This window comes from Hippopotamus amphibius, chromosome 12, assembly GCF_030028045.1.
Source record: "Hippopotamus amphibius kiboko isolate mHipAmp2 chromosome 12, mHipAmp2.hap2, whole genome shotgun sequence".
Taxonomy (NCBI): domain Eukaryota; kingdom Metazoa; phylum Chordata; class Mammalia; order Artiodactyla; family Hippopotamidae; genus Hippopotamus; species Hippopotamus amphibius.
Window position 1 is genome coordinate 24,492,605 of NC_080197.1, and position 21,770 is coordinate 24,514,374.

Genomic DNA, 21,770 nt, shown 5'->3' on the forward strand with positions numbered 1-21,770 from the left:
TGGTCAGGGAACCAGGATTCCACATGCTGTGTGGTGTGGCCAAGAAAACCAAAAGACAAAAATACCCAAAAAAACTAATGGACTCTCAAGAGTTATGAGCATGGTCAACCCTTTCAATCAATAGGGAGATCATAAAGTCAGACAATCAGAAGTCAGGGGGATTATTTGATGGTATGCCTGATTCTTGCTGGGAAACTGAACTGCCTCTGGACACTGGTCATTCAATAAACATTTTCACGTACCTACTATAATCTAGGCACATAATTCTAAAAAGAGGCAAACTTCTGGCTACCACCTTGCCAACAGATCTGCCTTATAATAACAATCAAATCACAAGTACACACAAAGCAGAAGTCAACTTCCATTTGCAGAAATCTGACAAACAAGATCTCTGAACCCTCCACCAGCAAAACAGCAAAACAAACAAACAAACAAGGCCAGTTAAACTATTAAGTATATATTTGAATGTATCACTGAGCCAGCAGGAAAATAATGAAAATTTCATTGGAGCCAAAATCAAAGCAAGACTTGTGACCTAAAGAGGTAAATGAGCACAGAATAGGCTTTCCATCAGAAGCATCTGCTATACCTAATAACCTCGAAATTCATTTTCTGGCTATGTGGGGAAAAAAAAAGAAGACAAAGGGTGGGGAGTCCGACAGGAGATTCCCACATAAGGCTGAACCTCCAAAGGGCTATGCCTGGGGTCAGGAAACTATGGCATGTGGGCCAAACCTGGCCTCGTGAGCTAAGAGTGGTTTTTACATTTTTAATGGTTGATAAGAAGACAAAAAAAGAAGATTTTGTAACATGAAAATTATATGAAATTCAAGCTTCAGTGTTAATACATAAAGTTTTATTGGAACACAGCCATGCTCATTTACGTACATGTCATCTACAGCTGCTTCTGCACTAGAGCAGTAGAAAAGAGTCATTGTGACAGAGACTGTATGGTCTGCAAGGCCCAATGCGACTCTTCACAAAAACACCCGCCCATCCCTGGGCTATAGTCCTCAGTAAAAAGATAAATCTGAGAAAGGGAGAAAAGGGGAAGAAAAAGGGAGAGAGAAAAAGTGGGGGAGAGAGAAAACAAAACACCCTGCAGAAGGGAATAGCAAGAAAATGTGTTTGTTTTAACCCTTTGTGAAGGGTTTTATGTATGTACTTATCCCTTAAGAATTCATAACCATAATCTGGTCTTCATGTGGGTTCAGGACCTGAATGCGGCCCCAAAAAGCTTTCAACAGAAACTCTAATGTGTTCCTGGGATGTTAGTCCTTCAGCTTCCTCAGAGAAGCAAAAGCAAATCTCTGAGGAAAATCTCCTTTGCCTCAGGCCTAAAAGGATTCCCACAGAAAAATTTCCAGAGAACATGAGTTCAGAGTCAAGAATCACAAAACAAATAAGGATGAAGGCCATGAGTGAGAGCCAAGGGAAACATATAACAGAGTCAGACCCAAAAAGATTTTAGTTGTTGGAATTATTAGACAGTGTAAAAGTATGCCTCCTGTATTTAAAGAATAAAAGAGGTGACTAAAAATACAAATTAGGGAAAAGAGACTAGAAAATGACCAAGAAGATTTGAAAAAATAGCTGAAGAGTGTTGAGAAATAATATATTTAATAAATAAAATTTAAAACTTGGTGAATAGACTATATTGCAGATTAGACACAGCTGAAAAGGGAAATTAGTGCATAGAGGGATCTGAAAAAAAATCACCAGAGTACACTGTAGAAAGAGAAAACTACATATGAAAGATGTAAGAGAAAGTTAAGATACATGGAGGTTATGCTGAGTTCTGACACAACTAATCAGAGTCTTCTCAGTACCAGCAATGGAATAATCAGTATGCTCACAGAAAATAACTGCTACCTTAGAATCTATACCTCCAGTAAAACTATCTTTCAAGAATAAAAGTGGGAGGGATAAATCAGGAGTTTGGGATTAACATATACACACTACTATATAAAATAGATAAAAAACAAGGACTATATATCGTGCAGGAAATTATAGTCAATATTTTGTACTAACCTATAAGGGAAAAGAATCTAAAAAAAATAGATGTATATACATATAGATATAGATGTATAACTGTACACCTGAAACTAACACAACATTGTAAATCAATATACTTCAATAAAAAAATAAAATTAAAAAAAGAAAAAAACGATAAAACAGAATAAAAGTAAAACAGACATTTTCAGATGTTGAAATTCATTAAATACCAACATACCCTCACCAAAGGAAATTCTGCTTTAAGAAAGAAAATAAATCCAAACAGAAAGCCTGACACGTAAGAAGGAATGGCAAGCAAAAAAAACCTTATAAATTTTTCAGTGTATCTAAACAATTATTGACTGTATAAAATAATCAAAATGCATAATGTATGGTTTTAACAAACTAATAATAACTAAACATACTGATTAATACAGTTAATAGGTGGGGAGGAGTGAAAGCAGGTACAATGTTCTGTGGTCCTTGTGTCATTCAGGAAAAGGGTAAATATACCAATTAACCTGAGATTTTCACTGAGTATGTATTTTAAAATATTAAAGAACAACTAAAAGAATAAAAAATAGAGTACATATCATCCAAAGTAGCAGAGAGAAAAAAAAGAGGTGAGAAAAGAATACAACTTAATCATCTGATATAACGCTCTAAAAGAAGTTAAAAAAGGTGATCTCTCCTCCCCAGAAGATCTAAGAAGGTGTGACAAATAGTATAAGATGGTAGAAATCCAAATACACTATATCTACAATGACAATAAAAGCAAATGGGCTAAATTATATAATCAAAAGACAAGAGAAACACAGTTCTGAATTGGGCAAGAATAGGTCCAAGGCATTCCACTGCTGCCTTTACACCTGGGGCCACTTTATCAATCCTAAATTCCAGGATCCACTCTTAAGTCTCTGTACTTACAGAAATCACAACAACAATACTAATAGCTAACACAGAGAGCTTACTATATACCAAGAACTATTGTTAGTGTTTTGCATCTATTAACTCATTTAATAGCTAGAAGCTAGATTTTGTACCATGGTGATCGACCAGACTAGTCCTGTGCAGATTTCACTCTTATAAGCAGCAATATCTGGGCTTCCCTGGTGGCGCAGTGGTTAAGAATCCACTTGCCAATGCAGGGGACACGGGTTCAGTCCCTGGTCTGGGAAGATCCCATGTGCCGTGGAGCAACTAAGCCCATGTGCCACAACTACTGAGCCTGTGCTCTAGAGCCCAAGAGCCACAACTGTTGAGCCCATGTATCACAACTAATGAAGCCAGAGTGCCTACAGCCTATGCTCTGAAGCAAGAGAAGCCACCACAATGAGAAGCCCACGCACCACAATGAAGAGTAGCCCCTGCTCCCTGCAACTAGAGAAAGCCCATGTGCAGCAAGGAAGACCCAACGCAGCCAATAAATAAATAAATAAGTTTATTTTTTAAAAAAAGGAGCAATATCTGTCTGTCTCTCCCATCACCGAGCCACATCCACCACCTACCCATTTCTCCTGGAGCTGGTTCACCTCCTCCGCGTGGGCTGACTTCAGCTGCAGCAGGGCAGCCTGCCCCTCTTGCTCAGCCTGGGCCAGCTGTCTGGCTGCTGTATCCTGTGCCTGCTCTGCCCGGCTCCGTTCAGTGTCCAGTTCCAGCTGCAGGCACCTCACTTCCCCTAAGATGCCAGGGACAGGATCTGGTCTCTGAGACTCTGCCCTCCATCTTTCACCCCTCTCCCCAGACCTCATGAGGAACTCCCATCTCAGAGGCCCTGGGCCTGTCCCTGATAGCTTCCCACTGTCTTCCTGGCTTTCAATATCCCATGGAATCAGGTGTGCCCATCCCAGTTGGGTTCTCACCTTGGATTACTTCCTTGGCTTGAGTGACAGTTTGAATCTGGACTTCCAGCTGCCCCTTGGTGACCTCTATCAGAGAATTTTGTTGCTGGGCCTCAAACAGACTGCTCTCCAGTAACTCCTTGGCTGAGCTGTCAGGTTCAGGAATCAGGAGAGTTCTTACCCATGAAGCCCCTTACCTTTCCTTAAGAGGAGTTGGGTTCTAACTACTGGCCACCTAGAGAAGTTGGGGGCGGGGGGGCAATTATACACTTTTAACTCATTTAGACCCCGTGTACTTTGGGCAAGGAACTTAGCTTGGCTACCCCTTGCCCTGCAAAGCTCTCTCTGCCCTGGGCGGAACCGGGGCTAGGCCCTACCTGAGCCCCAGCAGTTGTTCAGAGAGGTCCTGCCGGTCCCGCTCCACAGCCTGCAGCCGCACCTCGAGAACTGCCTTTTCCCGCGCCAGAGCCTCCTTCTCCTGGACTTCCCGGGCCAGCGCCTCAGCCTGCCGCTGTGCCTCCTGATGCAGCTGCTCCACCTGAGCTGAGGCTGCCTCCTGCTGGTGATGTGCCTGAGGGGAAGAACTGATGAGATACGGGAGTAGAGGCAGGGTGCCCCCAGGGCTGCTATCGTCAGAGGAGGGCCACCGGTTCTTCAGAGATTCTGGACGGAGCTCTGTGAGCCCTGAGCACTGCCCACTCACACCAAGTGCCACTTACCTATTCCCCTGATCAACCTACAGAGCCCGCAGCCCAGGAAACATGCTCGCCTTGGAGCAAGACCCTGTGCTAGGGCTGCAAGAGATCTATCTCTAAGGAGCTTTTAGTCCTAAGGAGAAGTAAGCCACACACATAATACCAGGAAGAAAGTGATCAGTGCCCTGGGAAAGGAGATTGTGTATAATTATCAGGGCAATGAGAAGTTTGGTAGAGAAGAAAGATGACCTTTGAGCTGGTGCATTAGTTCAGAAAAAACTCTCCGAGGCCCCTGCTATGTGTTAGACACTGTGCTAAAAGCTGGAGGAATCAAAACAAGTAAGACATAGCTTTGCCTTCAAGGAGCTTTTGGTCTAATGGTGAGACAAGTAAACACATAATTATAGTAAGAAGGGTGTATTATCTGAGAACACAGGAGAGGCGTCTAATTCAAAGTGAAGGATGTGAAGCAATGGAGAATCAGTGAAGGATTTCTCTAGGAATTATTTTAAAAAACTGGAAGATATACCCCAAACTAGTAACACTGGTCACCTCTAGGAAGTAAGATTTCCCTTCCGCAACCATTTCTGTCGTGTTTTCACTGTTTACAGTGAACATGTATTATACCTTAATAGAATGGCAGCAGTTTTGTCCTCTCACCTCGCTTAGTTTCTCTTGAATTTCTTCTTTCTTGTCTTGGATGTCCCTGAAGTCCGCCTGCAGCTCAGCCCTGGTCTCCTCCACTTTCTGCAGCTGAGACTCCAGGTGGGTGTTCTTTTCCCACAGGGCTTCCCTGCTCTTCTCGGCCTCTGCCAGGCCCACCTGCAAAGTGTTTCTCGCCTGCTCTGCTGCCTCCATCCTCCTGCACACGGACTGGTTCTCCTGTTCTAACTACTGGCCAAAAAGGGAAGGATATCAAAGACAAAGGGTTACAGTTTAGAGATGAAGTGCTGAGACAGAAACCCAAGTGAGATATGAACCTGTTCTCCACAGATGAACACAGGAGTGCTTACAAGAGAGGAGGGCTATGCGCTCATTTGGTCTAGGGCCTTTACTCCAGGTACTAGATGGGTTGATGCTGGGGACAAAGACTGGAGAAAAAAAAAGGCAAAATCCTGCTCTCAAAGAATTCAGAATAAGGGAACACAGAACACTTCTGGGGCTCAAGGGAACAGGGTAGTGAAGAGACACATCATATTTGCAACCTCTAGAGACGATTCTGAGACTTGGGCTCTTGAGCAGGCCCTTTTCTGTGACTGCTGTTATCTCACACAACAGGATTAACACCCAGTCTTCCTTCCAGAGGACATGGGCCTCCTTCCTAGCCCTGATGATTTTACCCTAAAGCCCAAAGGTGGTTGTGCTGTAGGCGTGGAAGGGGTCTATTTTTTCTTTTTCAGGTAGGGAGTCCTACAACTTTATTCCGCTTTTTCAAAATGGTTCTATCTATTCTAGGTCCTTTATTTCTACCATACAAATTTTACTTTATTTTTTTTTCTTTTGCTGTTTTATTAAACAGAAAAAAAAATCATACATATTGTTGTACAACCTGATTTTTCCTTCTCTTTTGCAATTTTTTCACTATCATTAAAATCTTCAAACCAATACAGAGAACAATAGGGAGAGGTCTATTTTTAATGGCTGAGCCCAGATCTTATAATCTTTGCTCTCCTCTGCATTCTAAATGTTCCTTCTGCTCATTCCAGGACTACATTTGGGAGCTGATCTGTCTTGGGCTGATCCATCTAAGCACTGTTCCCTGTCACAGGCATCAGCTTTGTCTGTCTCTGGCTTGCCCTCGGTCGGGGCCCAGCCCTGTGCTGTGGATCAGAGAAATCTTTGCTCACCTGGAGAAGCTGCTGGTTCAGCCCAACTTTATCTAAGGCCAAAGCCTCATTTAAGGCACTGAGCTTGACAGCTGCAGCCCGAAGATCAGCTACCTCAGCCTTCAGGCTGTTCTCAGAACTCGACAGCTCCACAATAGACTGTTCTGCCTAAAGACAGAGTTAAAGAGTTTCATTTTCCAGTTTTCCTCCTCACATCCCCAACATCTGCTGTTTTCCTTGTGCAGAGATCAGTTAACACTCTGTTCCTTCTCTTACATTCTAAGCAACTTTTCCCTTCATTCAGTCATTCACTCACCCATTCATTCATTGAAGAGTAAAACAGGAACTCCCAATTACAGAGGCTCAGACATCAGGATGTATACACAACCACAACTGTGATGACACCATAGCCAGTGTAAGCACAAAGTAATCTGGGAACTCACAGAAAGCACGAATTCAGTTTGAGAGAATCAAAAATGCTTGGTAGAAGAGTCGACGGTTAAGTTGGGTACTAAGAGACGAGGGACAGTTTGTGGTTCAAAGGGGAGGAAAGAAGCAGACCAGGCAAAGGGAAGAGTACATGCAAAGTATCAAAATAACAAAAGAACAGGTAAAGCTGAGAATTCAGTTAGTGCTAGGTGGCAGGAGTGAAGGTGTATGAGGGGTTAGGACAGGGATCTGGAGTGAAGAGGAGGCCAGAAACAGTTTGGGGCAGGGGGCTTTGAATGCGGCACCAAGGAGCTGGAAAGCCACCAAATGGTTTTAGGAAGGAGACTGACATGACCAGATTTATACTTTACAAAACGATTCTAATTCCAATACAGAGAGTCTGTTGGGAGGGACAGAACCCAAAAGCAGAAACTAGGAACTGAGGCAAGAAATAGGAAGGGCCATGGCCAGCAGGGTGAAGAATGAAGCAGGCTGCACGCCCTTTTCCTAGAGACACAACTTTCCAAGTCACCCACCCCACCCAGCTGGCCACAGGGAGGCCCACGCACCCTGGCCAGTGCGGCGGTCACTTCTGTTTGCTCTTGTCTCAGCAACTCCCCTTCCAGGCGACTGGACTCCAGGGCTTCCCGAAGGGTGATCAATTCACTCAGTGACTCCGACTGTTTGGCTTCTAGGCCCGCCAGTGTCTCCTGACTAAGATAGGAAAGAGAAAGGCACTAGAGGAAACCTTAAGGAGTAGCTACACCCCAAAAGATAATAGGAATGTAATTGCCTTTGCGATGCAAAAGGATGAAGGTGGTCTCTAAAAGCTGATAAGGAGAGGTCTCCAAGACATTTAAGGTGAGAAAAGCAAGGTACAGAACAGTGTATGTGGTGCACTATCTTTTATGCAGGAAATTGGGGGAAATAAGGACATATGCACATATTTGCATAAAGCAGCACTAGAAGTATTAATAAGAAATTAATTTAAATGGTTACACACAACTTCCTAAGCAGCGTAGTGGTTAAGAATCTGCCTGCCAATGCAGGGGACATGGGTTCGATCCCTGCTCCAGGAAGATCCCATGTGCTGCACAGCAACTAAGCCCGTGTGCCACAACTATTGAGCCTGCGCTCTAGAGCCCATGAGCCACAACTATTGAGCCTGTGTGCCGCAACAAGAGAAGCCACGGCAATGAGGAGCCCATGCACAATGAAAAGCAGCCCCCACTCACCACAACCAGAGAAAGCCCATGTGCAGCAACGAAGACCCAACGCAGCCAATAAATGAATACAGTAAATAAATTTTAAAAAAAAATGGTTACAGACAGAAGGAAGGGATATGGGATGGATGAAGCAGAGAAGTAGTACATTGTTCATATCTTTTAAATGTTTTGACATTTGAATCATATAAATATTAATAAATGTATTACCAAGTCAAACAAATTAAATTTAAAAACATAAAATTATCTTTGTGGATTGTTTGCTCTTTTCCTTGCACAAGTCATGATCCTTAGAGCAGTCCTTCAAGATTCCATTATTCCTGCCTATTAGGTGCAAGGAGCTAGGGAACAGGAGATGAGGGTATGTACCAAAGATGAAGATACAGCCCCTGCTACCAGGGACTGAAGACCTACCATATGCCAGGCTCTGTGCTGGCATTTTGCAAAACACTGCTTTAATCTCCCCAATGACCCTTCAAGGGAAATATTATCACCCCCATTTTATTTTATTTTATTTATTTATTTATTTTTAAAAATTTATTTATTTTATTGGCTGTGTTGGGTCTTTTTTGCTGTGTGCGGGCTTTCTTTAGTTGCAGTGAGTGGGGGCTACTCTGTTGTGGTGCGTGGGCTCTTCATTGCCGTGGCTTTTCTTGTTGCGGAGCATGGGCTCTAGGCACGTGGGCTTCAGTAGTTGAAGCACATGGGCTCAATAGTTGTGGCTCACGGGCTCTAAAGCGCAGCCTCAATAGTTGTGGTGCACGGGCTTAGTTGCTCCGTGGCATGTAGGATCTTCCTGGAGCAGGGATTCAACCCATGTCCCCTGCATTGGCAGGCGGATTCTCAACCACTGTGCCACCTAGGAAGCCCTCATCCCCATTTTAGAAATAAACATCTGTCCAAGTGGCAGAGCCATAATTTAAACCAAGCTTCTGCCCAGCTCTAAAGTCCTTGCTTTTTCTATGACATCATATTGGGGAATTTACAGATAAGCTGGGTCCCTTTACTCTGCAATTCCCTTCCTTGACCAGCTCATTTTCCATTACTTCCCAGGATCAGTCCTACCCTTTGGCCAGTCCGGCCTCCTCTGAATATGCCATGAACATTCCTGCCTCCTTTTCTTTGCTAATCTGTTCCTTTAGCCCTTGTCCCAGTCTCTACCAATCAAAACATGTCAAGGCCAGCCCAAGGGCTACCCTCTTCTCCATGAAGCTTTCAATAATTGTTACTCCTATTCTCCCAGAGGACCTAGCTTGAAGCCCTTTTTAGCTCATACTTCATCTGGCCATGGTTTACTTGTCCGACTTCCCCATTACACTGCAAACTGCTTGCGATCAGGGCCTGTGTCTCATGTACTTCTGTATCCCCCATGGGACCCTGGCCCTTCTGGGTGCTCAGCAATGCTTGGATGGACTTTCTGTTTCCATCCTTCTGCAAATGATGGAGCAGTAAGCTAATCTGGACCCACTGCCTGCCAGGCTTCAATTTACTCCACTTTCTAATGGCGCGGGGGGCTGCACAGAGGGGACTGTCACAAGCACACACAGGCGCTCCCGTTCGCGGACGGCCAGGTGCAGCTCCTCCTGCTGCTCCTCCTTCTCGCCCTGAGCAGAGTCGCCCTGCAGCTGAAGCTCCACGTTTGTCCTCCGCAGTCGCCACGCCTCCTGCTCCAGCACCTCCAGCTGCTGCTGCAGCTCCTCTCTGGTCTTCTGCAGCAGCTCTCGCTCCCTGGAAGAAGGAGCCCAGACATGAGCGGAGACCCTGGAACCTAAAAGCCCTCCTGGAAGCAGACAGCACAGGGTCAAAGGAGAGAAGTTCATGTTTCCTTTAAATATCTCTAAATATGAGCAGGAAACTGTTTTTTTTTTTAATCATCACGAAGACGCAAAACTGAGGGAGCAGGAACCAGCAGAACACAAAGCAAGGCGGCCCTGAGCAGTCCTGGGTCTAGGGAAGCACAGTGTCAGCCAACAAATACACAGTGGGAGCGGGTAAAGGCCGGGTGAGGACCGAGCCCGGGAGGAAGGGGGGGACGAGCAGCCCCCGCTCACCTGCTGAGAGAGTCCACCTCCCCCTGCAGGTCCACAGCCTGCCCCGCCAGGGAGTCGCGCTCCCCGGTGAGCTGCTGCAGCCGCTGTCTCAGGGCCTCACCCTCCTCCTCCCACTGATGATGACACTGCTGCAGGGAGCTCACGGCTTCCTGGCAGCCTGACAGCTGCTGCCTCAGGTCCTGCGGAAGGAGAGCAACAGACGTGGGGTGGTGAACAAGAGCACGGGGCGAAGGAGGGATGCCAGAAGCCTGAGCGTAGGCCTGGGCAAGCGGTCTAGGGGCCGGCGCAACAAAGGTAAGCTACGAAGAGAGATGAGAGCCGTCGAGGAGACAGAGCGGCAAAGACGCCTGGGTCCTGTGGCTCCCAGGGTCTCAGAGTCCATCCTCTTCAAATGTACAGTGGTGGGTGGGGTGTGCGGCACGTGTGGCTGGGACCCTTAGAATCGGGGAACACGTGCCCACACTCCCCTGGAGCGCCACCTTGCACGGTGCTGTGCAAAGAGTTCATCAAAGTGGAGCGTGCCCGTGGCACGCAGAGTGTGCCTGCTCCCCACGAGCACAGCTGGGCAGACACAGAGATTCTAATGGGCACTTCGGGGTGTGGACAAAACACCTCGTGACGGGTCAACACAGCAAAGGGGGCAGTCTGGGCTGGGAGGGTCCCTGGGGCCCAAGTCGGTTTAGACACCCTTCCCTGTGGCTGGGGTCCTCACCTGCACAGCCTGGCGTCTCTGAGTCAGCACTGAACGCACCAGAGAAAGAGCCTCGTCTGGCTGCTGGGAATCGAACTGGGAGGAGAGGCCGCGAGGGTCCAGCTCCAAGGAGCTCTCAGGACCAGAGCCTTGGGCCGTATTGTCCCCTTCTTCTACCATGGCCTGAAATCCAACACAGCAGGGTCACCATCCTACGGACCAACGCCTAAAATCCATGCAGAGGACTAACACGCCAGCCTGGACAGACCTGATGTTTTCTCTCTCAGGTTCTCTCCCTGGGGTGTGGGAGGAGGGTATCTAAGAGCAAAAAAGGTTGATTCCTTCAGCTCCTCAGACCAACTCTTCACCTTCAGTCACCCAAAGCTAGGATGAGCCACAAGGCTAGCACCCCTCGAACACTCCACGAACAAATGAAGGAAGAAGAAGCTGCCGAGGTAGCAAAGCCCAGAATCCAGCCGCTGCCTGAACTGCAGCTGGCAGTAAGAAAGAGGGCCTGTTCCAGCAGGCAGTGCCAACACACAAAAGCTTGGCTACCGCTTAGGGTTCCAGTCTTCAGATATACTCAGAGAACGTGTCCCCACGAGACCCTAAGTCCAAACTCCTCTAGGCGCACCTGAGAGGACAGGGCAGTCTGGGGAGGGTGAGGCTGGACCAGAGGTTTACCAGTACCTGGGTTATAGACTTGATCACTTGCTGTAAAGACAGCTTCTCCTCTAGGGCATTCCTACTAAGAGATGCCTCATGTTCCATTAATTCTGCATGATTTGCCTCCTGCACAGGGGAAAAAACAGAGCCTGTGAGCCAAACTCTCAGAAGAGAATTTATCCTTTCAGGCTCCAAATTAACCAGAGTCTCTTTCTGTCAACCCCCCTTTTGCCCTGACCACATGTGAATGCTAACTCTGTCCTTGGACGCTGAAGACAATGTGATGTGGTGATTAAGAGTTCAGATTAAAGGATTAAGGGCTCCAAATTAGACTGCCTAGATAAGAGTTCTTGCTCTATCACTTACTAGCTTGGTAACCTTAGCCAACTCCTTCTTTGAGCTTCCTTCTCTTTAAAATAGGAATAATTAACAGTAACTACTTCACAGATTTGTTTTGAGGCTTGAATGAAAAAACCGCCCGTAAATTACTCAACCCACTGCCTGTCACAAAGCAAATGCTCATTAAACGTGAGCTATCAGTGGATGAAGGATGGCTGCTGTCTCTGAAAGGCAAACTGATGCTTGAGCCCTAAGGCCAGAGGAACCTCCAGCCCCAAGGCCAGCGATAAATTTGAACTCTCAAAATTGCCCTCCTCCTTCCTACCTTACTGTGCTAATGAAGGCCTAAAGATACAGATTTCCAGCTATGGTCTTTTTTGGCCTGTACAAAACTTGAACCAACATTTGTAAATTGAGAGATTTTTTTGAGCTCAGAAATTCATAAAAATCTGAATTTCTGACTTTTCTCAAAAAGTTAACAAGTGGGCCACACCAGCCCCCATCCCTACATGGCAATAATTTACTGAAGTTGAACAGTGGATGCCTCCTCCAGATGCGACATATATTCTTCAGGGTCCTGCAGTCCCCACTGCTCCTCTGTGTTTCCTTATTTTTGGGATCAAGTGTCCCCTGTTATACTGAAAACTAAATATGACAGCACTGGAAAATCAGAATCCTTACAGCTGAACCCACTTCACTCATTTATACTACTTGGGCCTTGCAGAAATTTGAATTTGCAAATTCCTGAACCAAAAAGAACCAAAAGGCATAAGCACGTCTGGCTCCCAGCTGATCCCAGCCTGGATGAGAAGGCTAGGGATATGTCTGTGGATAGGGGTGTAGGATTTGCCTAAAACCTGAGATCTGAAAATTCCTAGACATGAAAGGAAGCGTGGCGTCAAGCCAGAGGTTCTAACATCCAACCTTAGAGAATCCCTTTGATAACATCCCTAGCAGATGTTAAGCTGGCGACACAAACCTCACTCCTTCATAAGACGGACTGTTCAACTCCCAAGCAGCTCTGGCTGCAGCCGAGCTCTACCACCCTGTAACTTCTAGTCACTGGCAGTGCTTGTGCACCCTGGCAAACATTTAAACAAGCCAACTCTCTTCCCCGGTGTCAGTCTTCAGTTATGTGAAGACAGTCATCGTGTCTTCCTCAAGCCCTTCTTCTCCAGGCTAACCACCGCCATGCTCCTCAGGTGTTTCCCATATGACTAGGTTTGGAATCTCTCCACACATCCTCCCCTCCTACGTGGCCAGGTTGCCTCTTCACGTGGGTCCCACTCTCTCGGAGGAGGACATACTGCACGCATGCACTGCTGTGGTTTCCCTAGGAATACAGTGGGGATAGCAGACAGCTAATGTTTTATTAAATGGATAAATGAATGAATGAGTTAATTAATTTTCAGATTCAACTAAAATGAATTTTTTAGCTTCAGGGGATTTCATCAAGGAACATTTAACTGGTATCCTGCACTCTCTGTCCACAAAGGACAGGCCCACTCCCAACTCCTTCCCAGAACAAAGGATCATGTACCAGGATCTCCATTGTCTCCCTCAGAGCCTTTATCATCTTTTCATAATCTTCATTTTGCTTCTGAGACTGGGTCAGTAGAGCAGAGAGCTCGGTCACCCTGAAGCGAAGAGCACATTACAGTCACCTGGGCACCCACTGACGTGGACAGAGCTGTGCAGCACACCCCAACCCAACCCAGACACTCCCACTGAAGCCTCCCCAGAGTCCCTTGGGTGCCCCCAGCCCCTGTACTCCCTGCATACATGATGCTATAGCCCTGAACTCGGGGAGGGGGAGCCAAAAGCCACTCAGACACATGCAGGGATTTACCACATCTCAAGGCTGGAACACGTGTTTGGGGGCCCGAGAGCTGAAGGAAAGCCCTGGCCCAGGCCCTTCCAGGCCCCGCTTGATCTTGAAGTCAAGCACCCTGAAGCCAATAAGAACATCAGAATTGCCACCTGGGATACTCCCAAGGTCCCTCCAGCCCAAGGTTCTAACTCTGACAGAGAAAAAGGAGGGGCAATTTGGGAGAGATTACGGTCAACCTCCCTGATACGAACCTCAAAGTTCAGGGAAATCACCAAGCACCTTTATCCCCTAACATCATATCCTGGAGCTCAGTACCTGGTATTATATGGGTAGCTAAGTAAATATTTCTTGAAGGATCCAGGAGCTTAATTTTTTGTTTCAAAGCCTTCATAATGTTATTCTGTATCATCTTTAAGAGCCTTGACTCACTGTATGGTCACTCATTTAGTTACTGTATCATTCAACAGACATCTACTAAGTGTCTACTATATGGCAGGTGAAGTGTAAAGCATCAGGACACAAAACTTACCAAGACATGGTCTCTGTCCTTGTGCTTCCCAGTGCCTTCACAACCCAAACAAAACAAACTGCAATTTACATACACCACCAACAGGTGGTGACACAACCTTAGCCATGGGGTACAAACTGAACTTTGCCCGGAGATTCAAATCAAATGGAGCTCTTTGCTTATGTCCCTGCCCTTCTTCTCATTTTTAAAAGATCTATTTTATTATAAGCCAAAAAATAAAAGAGCCTAACCAAAAAAAAAAAAGAGAGAGAGAGAAAAGAAAAGAAACGAAATAATCGAGATCAATGCTGTAACAAGCACATCAAAAGACCATACGGGGGCCCCAGTAATGTAACAGGCTATCAAGGTCATAGAAGAGGTGACATTTGAACTATGCCTTAAAGGATAGGCAGAGAGAGAAGGGAGGGAGGCACTCCAGGCTAAGGTCAGCATCTACAAAGGCAGGGAACATGGAAGAACTTGGCCGTTCTGGGAATGGAGGAGAGTCACAGAGGAGAGTCACAGCCAGCTCTGTGAGTCAACAGGAGAGAAACTGAGCTGCAACATAGTCTGAGGGCAGAGAGAGGGCAGTGACACGGCCCCAACTGTAGCTTTGAGTTTCAAACTAGACTTCCTCTGGCCCACCTCCTTCCCCTCTTTTGGAGGGAATGCTCTTCACATCTCCCGTGCCTATCTCCACTCCCTAAGGGAGTCCACGTTCCCCTAGCAAACCCTTCCTAGGACCCAGCCCATCTTACCGATCCTGAAGCTCGGCCTTCTCCAGATCCCCTTGACTCTTCAGCTGTATTAACTCTTGGCTCCTCTCATGGGCTTCCCTCTCCAGCTCCTGGGTCTTGGCTAATAGCAGCAACAACTGGGATGGCTCACTCCCATTCAGTCTCCCAGATCCGTCAGAATCCCGAGACTGCGGTGCTCCCACAGTCAGGCGCAGACAACAGGTCAACAGGGACCCTGAAAGCCTCACATGCTCAGCCTTGAGCTCCGTCAGGTCTCTGAGTACAAGCAAGGAAAAAGCAGATCCCACCAGGGACTGGGCACGGGAAAGGGAGCGTGGAGGTCAGGCCCAGGGAAACCTGAGGAGCAGGTCTGGGAAAAAGCATCACCCCTCCCCACCAACTCTTCTAACCTTGACTTCCCCCCACAACCTGATTCCCCTTCTGCAGCAGCCCACTGTCATAAGAATAGAGTCGGTAGGGGCAAACCTCCTCCTGTCTTACCCCCACACTGACCTGTCAGTGGCTGACTTCATTTCCAGAAAGTGGCGTCGGAAGGTCACCACCTCCCGCCATAGACTGAGAAGGCGACCGTGCTCCCCTTTCAGGTAGCCCTTGAAAAACTGTGTGTTCGGAAACCCAGGTCACATCAAAGGGCAGAGGACATCTTTTGCCAACAAGGGAGTCTTGGATTCCTCCTGACTATTGGGGCGAAGTGAGGGAGGGACTTACAGCAGATAGCTTATGAAAGGGTGTCTATGTTCAGGCAATGCTGAAGTGTTTAATAAAGTTAGCGGTGGGATTCAAGAAGTCAAAGGGCCTGGGATGGTATATGGCCTTCCTTGAGCTACATTAGAAAAGGATAAACAGTAGCTGCTCAACAATTGGGAGCTGTTGCCATCATCACCACAGACTTATAATGAGGATTAAATGATATCCCATATGTAAATCACCTAACATAATGCCTGGCACAGAGCGACGGCTCAGGAAACATTAGTTTCCTTTAACTGGGATCTGAACATTTCTTCCCCGTTCAATTTCAATAGCTACCTCTTTAGCATCTAGATTGCAGACTTCAGACAAGGAAAGTCAGTAAACTTTAAGATCCATCTAAAACCTAAGCTAGTCACTTATGTAGGAACAGAGTTGCTTTGAGTGTCATGCTACCTGCCAGCAAAACCTCAACTGGGCAGGTAAGGATAGAACTAAGCTGGTGGCCCAAGCAGGGCAGAGCTGCCAGCATGAGCAGTAAGGACAGCCAGAGACTTCAACAACAACTCAGTTTCCACCCAGGTCCTGACGTTAACCCCTTCCAGCACTGACCAGGCAGTGCCCAGACTGCAAGCCCTCTTCTCACTGTTCCCGCCTCCTGTTTCTCTTACCTCCTGCTCCATCTGCCACTGGCTCTCCTTCCTCATTAGCTCATCCCGGGCCCTGCTCCAGTCTACTGTCAATTTTTCCACATCTTCCCGAAGCGCTTTATTCACCACGTCAGCTTTTTCCATGTGCAGCCGAAGCTGGGTGTTCACCTCCGCTAGACTCTCACACCTGCACTGGGGAGGGGTAGGACCAAGTACTAAACAAAGGTCTGAGCCAACGCTTGGACCTCTTGGAGTAAGATGACAACCACTGGAACTTTCCATTGCCAGGAACTGGAGGGCTAAGGCTGAAGTCCTTGGTTCTAATCCATGTTAGCCCTCGAGACAGAGGTTTTCCATCAGCCTTCTCTACCCGCCGGCCAACCACCCAGGCCAGAAAGTTGGGGCCCATCACCTCTGTTGCTCCTCCTCCAATCGGATTAGCAGCTGTTCCAGGTTTGGCTCCTCCACACTTTCCCACCTCTGAGGGATCGGTCCCTTAGCCAGACAAAAGCAAGCTTTATTTACCTCCAAAGAGAACATCCTGCAGACCAATTCCCTGATGCCCCCTTCTACAGCAGCCCACTTTTTTTTTTTTTAAAGTTCATCCTTTATTTAACTTTATTATTTTTATTTTTGGCCATGTGGAGCAGCTTGTGGGATCTTAGTTGCCTGATTAGGGATAAAACCTGCCCCTCGCCCCCCTTCCCCCCCCAGAGAAAGTGCAGAGTCCTAACCACTGGACTGCCAAGGAATTCCCCTGCTTTCCTTTTCTTCTTTCTCCCCTTTGTTAGCAACATGCCTCTTTTCTCAATCACTGCATCCTGCAAGTAAACCCACTGTTTTATCCCTCTCTTCAAAAGTGAACCAGTGACTTCTCCCGAAAGATGACATTTGGTAGTGAAAAGAACTTTCGACCTAAGAAGCATGAAATACAGCTTTCACTAATGGCCTTTCACTTGGCCTCTACTACACTAATTTTTGGACCTTGGGAAGTTATAACTTCTCTGAGCTACAAAGTCTTCAGCTCCAAAATGAAGGTGATATCATTCCCCTGAGAAAGTTGCTTTGCAGGTTAAATGACATAATTCTATGAGAATGCCTAAGGGTGCCTGGCCTATGGTAGAACAGTACATCGGTACATCGTGAGTCTTGGTCCTTTCCTTCCTCTGAAAGAACTCTTCCGAGAATAATGTGAGAAGGTGCTGAGAGGGAGCTGGAACAAAGGCAGCGGGGTCTTTGAAAGCCAGTTCCACCCAGCCCACAGCACAAAGAAATCTCTCTGCCACAAACACGTTGTTTTCAGGCTTGCAAAGGCACACATCTCTCCAAGACAGATAAACACTGACACCTTCTGGAGGAAAAATGCATCTCTTCCCTGGGATTCCACACCCCTTCCAATCTGGTAATATTAAGTCTCCTGAAGCTGCATTTTGTCCTTAGAGAGCCAAGGGTTGGAGTCTAATGGGGCAGGAATAGCTAGGTCCCATGAAGGTATCTGATAAAGCTCTTAGGGGCTGACAAAAGAGAGGCTTCTTCCAAACACCGCCTTATCACACCCCAGCTTCCCTCAGTCAGCAAGCGAGGCCTAGAGGCCTAGCTATACTCCCTGAGGGCTCAGGAGGAGCACAGAACAGCCTCACTCACCCCAGTGGCTTCCAGCCGCTTCTCCAGCTCTTGGCACCAGCTCCGGTACTGCAACACCTGAGGCAAACAGAGCAGGACACAGCAATGGGCATGGCGGGTACCAATGGCCCAAACCAAAGGTTCCCGAGGGTTGAGTGCAAACCTGTGACCAATAAGGCACTGGGTGATGGCAGTGAGGTGAGGCCATAACATCTTACAGTTTCCGTTTGGTCATTTAATAATACATTCTCTACAGCTCCTGTATTGGAGAAGTAAATTCATGGGCTTTGAAACCGGAAGACCTAGGGTCTTCCCCTAGTAGGGTCAGGTCCTACTCTAGACTAGGAGAGCAGACCTACACAACTAACTTAACCCTCCTGAAGGTCACCTTTGAAAGGGGCACCGTGGACAGCTGGTGGAGAGGTTGTGTGCATCAAAGGAGAGCTGTTTAGGACATTCCTACCACGTGGCTCCATCTCCTGCAGACCTCATCCCACCTCAGTCCCCAGCCCCAAGCATTCTCTCTCCCCCTCCTGAAAGGGCAGCTGCCTCACCTTGGCCTGCAGCTTCCTCACGAGGGCTGCTTGCCTCTGCTGGGCCTCCTGGGAGCTCTTCAGCTTCCTCCAGGAGGCTGCTTGGTTCTCTGCCATCTGCTGCTGTAGCGCCAGCACTTGCTCCTCCAGCACCAGCTGCAGTGACCGGGGCTTCATATTGTTCAACCCAGGGCCCCCTGTCTCCATGGGGGCACCGGACAGTAAGCCCACAGGCCCCTATGCAGCCAGCTGTGCGCTCCCAGCAGGCTCTCCAATCATTGCTGTGTCACTTGGACCTCCTCTTGAGCTGGGGACCAGAGCACACAGTGGAGTTGAAAGAACTGTCTAGATGACAAATTTATTCAGCAAATTCTCATTTAGTCTGGTAAAACTGGGTTGGACAAAGTAAATAGCTTCCTTTACCACAGTACTCTTCGGAGCTTTTAAAATACTAAGATGGGGACTTCCCTGGTGGCACAGTGGTTAAGAATCCACCTGCCAATGCAGGGGACGTGGGTTCAATCCCTGGTCGGAGAAGAGCCCATACGCCGCGAACATCTAAGCCCGGGCGCCACAGCTACTAAAACCCGTGTGCCTAGAGCCCTGCTCCGCAACAAGAGAAGCCACAGCAATGAGAAGCCCGCGCACTACAATGAAGAGTAGACCCCACTCTCCACAACCAGAGAAAGCCTGTGCAGCCAAAAATAAATAAATTTAAAAAAAAAACAACAAACTAAGATGGACCTAATCTCTAAAGGGGGGCCATGATGAGCATCGTTTCCCCAATGTGTTGGGAAAGCTCACAGGACTAGTGTTTCCTGGCATGCCTTTTGGAACTCTGCACTCAACCCAAGAGCTCCTAGTTTACCACTGCATCCCTAGTGCCTGGTACAGTACCTAATAAACATTTGCTGAATGAATCACGGAAGGTGCTTTTAGGCTAGCAGGGGAGATGGACACAATTACAGTACGATGCAGTCTGCGCAGTGATGATAGAGACATCATAGGATAGTATGGGAAGACAACAAAAGGACATTTAATCCAACCTGAGGGGCTGCGAACAGGGAATCATCATCACAGTGAATACTTGTGAAGTGCTTCTAGCCATCAGTCACTTTGTTAAGTGCTTTATGCCATTTTGGCATCACAAGAATCTCGAAACCTTCCAATGCTTTCCTATCACACTTCAGCATTGGTACTAATTTAACTCTACATGTGGATGAGGAAACGGAGGCTTACAAAGGCCAAGCCTTAGTTGAGAAATCAGAAAGGTTAAACAATTTGTCCTAGTTCATACAGTTGGCATTTGGTTGATTAGGATTTGAATACACGGAATCTCTCTGAGCAAGTAGCATGCATTTCAGGCAGGGGGACCAAAAGAGACAGGGAAGGAGGAGCCAGCTTCAGCAGAATGGTAAACCCTCCTCACTCACCAGGAGCTGGGCCAGAACAGGGCAATGGGAGCAGGTGGGGGAGGCCAGCCTAACCAGTGACTTCGGAGACACCCAGGAGACAGGGAGGCAAGATGGTCCAGAAGAGTCCGGGGCGCTAATGCAAACTCTGTCTCCAGTGGGCTCTGCGACTTCGAGCACGCGACTCCCTCAGGCTCCTCATCCATAAATGAGGGCACCCAGCTCCATGACCTCTGAGTTTCTTAGGCCTCTAAAACACACGATAACCTCGGGTGGGGGCGGAGGAGGTTAGAGTTCTCTCATTTTATCGGCCCTGAGACACTCACCAGCAGGGTTGAGGAATACCGGTATTTCCAACTACCTATCAGGAAAATGGTCTATTAGAGCTACCTTCTTGGCAGTATCAGTTTCATAATCTGAAGAAAATGGCACATACAGCAAATGTAACATTTGCACATACAGTGTGGGTTTGGGGGGATCTGGGGGGATCAAGTCCCTTTAATGCTCCAAACTGCTGATCTCCTACATCCTGGCCCAAATGCCACTTCCTATCAGGTCCTCCCAGATGCACCCAGGAATAATTAATCACTTCTATAGCTGCATATATAGGCATATCTATATTACGTATTATAAGCCATATATGTATTTACATGCAATATACAGAGAGAATGTCTATGATACATCTCATCATTACTATTTGTCTATCTTCTCCACTAATCTGTGAGCTCCTCAAAGGCAGGAGCTAGTTCATTTTGGTCACGAGTAGGTTGTCAACAATGCATAATGAGGAAATGCATGCGGACCTCACTCCCGGCAGATCTAAACCCTTGGCCAGAGGTTACAAATGTGGACTGTGGGTTCTTTTCAATCACTGTGTGGCCTATACAATGGTTTTTAAGAGTTTAAGTTAGGTGCCAACATTTACCATTGGGAAAACACATATAAAAATTCATATCTCTGGCTCCTTTGGATAATCAGAATATCTAGCGACCCTTGACCCACAATCCTACAAGGCAACAACTGGCTGCAGTGAAACAGCATCTGCCCCCTTCAGATAAGACATATGCTCTCCATTTCACTTCAGTCTCTGGCCCCCGCCCTGGCTTAGCCCCTCCCTCACACTCCTGGGCAACTGCAGATACACGGGTTTGCAGAGCTTGTACTAGACAGTAAGGAAAGGGCATAAAGTAGGAAGAGGAGAGTGGCGCCCATAAAGGCTTAGAGGCCCCAACACCCCAGGCTGCCTCATCCTAGCTGATCAGCTGGGTCAGTACTTCCAAAGGCCTCCCTTTCTGCCCTTCCTTTCCACCATGGCTGTGAAGTACTGGCTCAACCTCTCTCTTCTGGTTGGAGGCACAGACCTGCTGGGAAATAGCTCTCACTGCCAACACGACTAACTGGAGTTGCTTCAAGGGACTTGAAGAGCCTTTTCTCTCCTAACTCTGTGAGGGTTGGGCCAGGCTTTTACAGAGTCTCAGAGGCCCCCAAAGGCTCCCTAACCCCCAAAGCAATAGGTTGAACCATAGAAATTGCCAACATCTGCCCTTTTTTTAACCTAATAAAATGATAATTTCATGTAACTCAACCTAATATAATATTATATATATTTATAATCATGTATTTATATATATTATACAAACCTAATATATACGCAGCCCTCCCATAGTTCCTGGAATTCTCCTATTAAATCTATCTATCTATCTATCTATTTATTTATGGCCATGTGGCTTCCAGGGTCTTTGTTCCCCAACCAGGGATGGAACGCGTGCCCCCTGCAGTGGAAGTGCGGAGTCCTGACCACTGGACCGCCTGGGAAGTCCCTAACTCCTCTTTTAGAATAGGCTGTTATTAACGTGTATACATTATTTTAGAAAATGATAGTAACATTTCAGTAAAGAAGTGGAATTATATTAGAATTACACGATCATTTTACTTTAGCAGAATAATTTAAACATTTTAGAACTATTTAAAAATTTAGTCCAACCCTCTCATTTTACAGATAAGGAAACTGA

General features: G+C 47.0%; 1 protein-coding gene across 8 annotated transcripts in view; it reads right to left on the minus strand.

Moving 5' to 3' along the window:
• Positions 1-21,770, minus strand: part of CEP250 (centrosomal protein 250) — a 46,021-nt gene that overhangs the window by 20,089 nt on the left and 4,162 nt on the right. For 4 of the 8 annotated variants that reach the window (XM_057702612.1, XM_057702611.1, XM_057702609.1 and 1 more), the window contains exons 2-20: positions 18,368-18,653; positions 17,835-17,891; positions 16,603-16,685; positions 16,212-16,377; positions 15,346-15,452; positions 14,854-15,108; positions 14,117-14,151; positions 13,606-13,705; positions 13,297-13,393; positions 11,442-11,543; positions 10,773-10,934; positions 10,061-10,239; positions 9,555-9,737; positions 7,356-7,500; positions 6,379-6,525; positions 5,192-5,422; positions 4,214-4,407; positions 3,858-3,985; positions 3,504-3,673 (exon numbers count right to left, since the gene is read on the minus strand). In XM_057702612.1, coding sequence (XP_057558595.1) covers positions 3,504-3,673; positions 3,858-3,985; positions 4,214-4,407; positions 5,192-5,422; positions 6,379-6,525; positions 7,356-7,500; positions 9,555-9,737; positions 10,061-10,239; positions 10,773-10,934; positions 11,442-11,543; positions 13,297-13,393; positions 13,606-13,705; positions 14,117-14,151; positions 14,854-15,108; positions 15,346-15,452; positions 16,212-16,377; positions 16,603-16,685; positions 17,835-17,891; positions 18,368-18,553 — 2,727 coding nt within the window. In that variant the 5' untranslated portion in view covers positions 18,554-18,653. Of the gene's footprint in view, positions 1-3,503; positions 3,674-3,857; positions 3,986-4,213; positions 4,408-5,191; positions 5,426-6,378; positions 6,526-7,355; positions 7,501-9,554; positions 9,738-10,060; positions 10,240-10,772; positions 10,935-11,441; positions 11,544-13,296; positions 13,394-13,605; positions 13,706-14,116; positions 14,152-14,853; positions 15,109-15,345; positions 15,453-16,211; positions 16,383-16,602; positions 16,686-17,834; positions 17,892-18,367; positions 18,654-21,770 lie in introns of those variants that run through there. The other 4 variants (XM_057702613.1, XM_057702614.1, XM_057702616.1 and 1 more) reach the window with 4 other exon arrangements.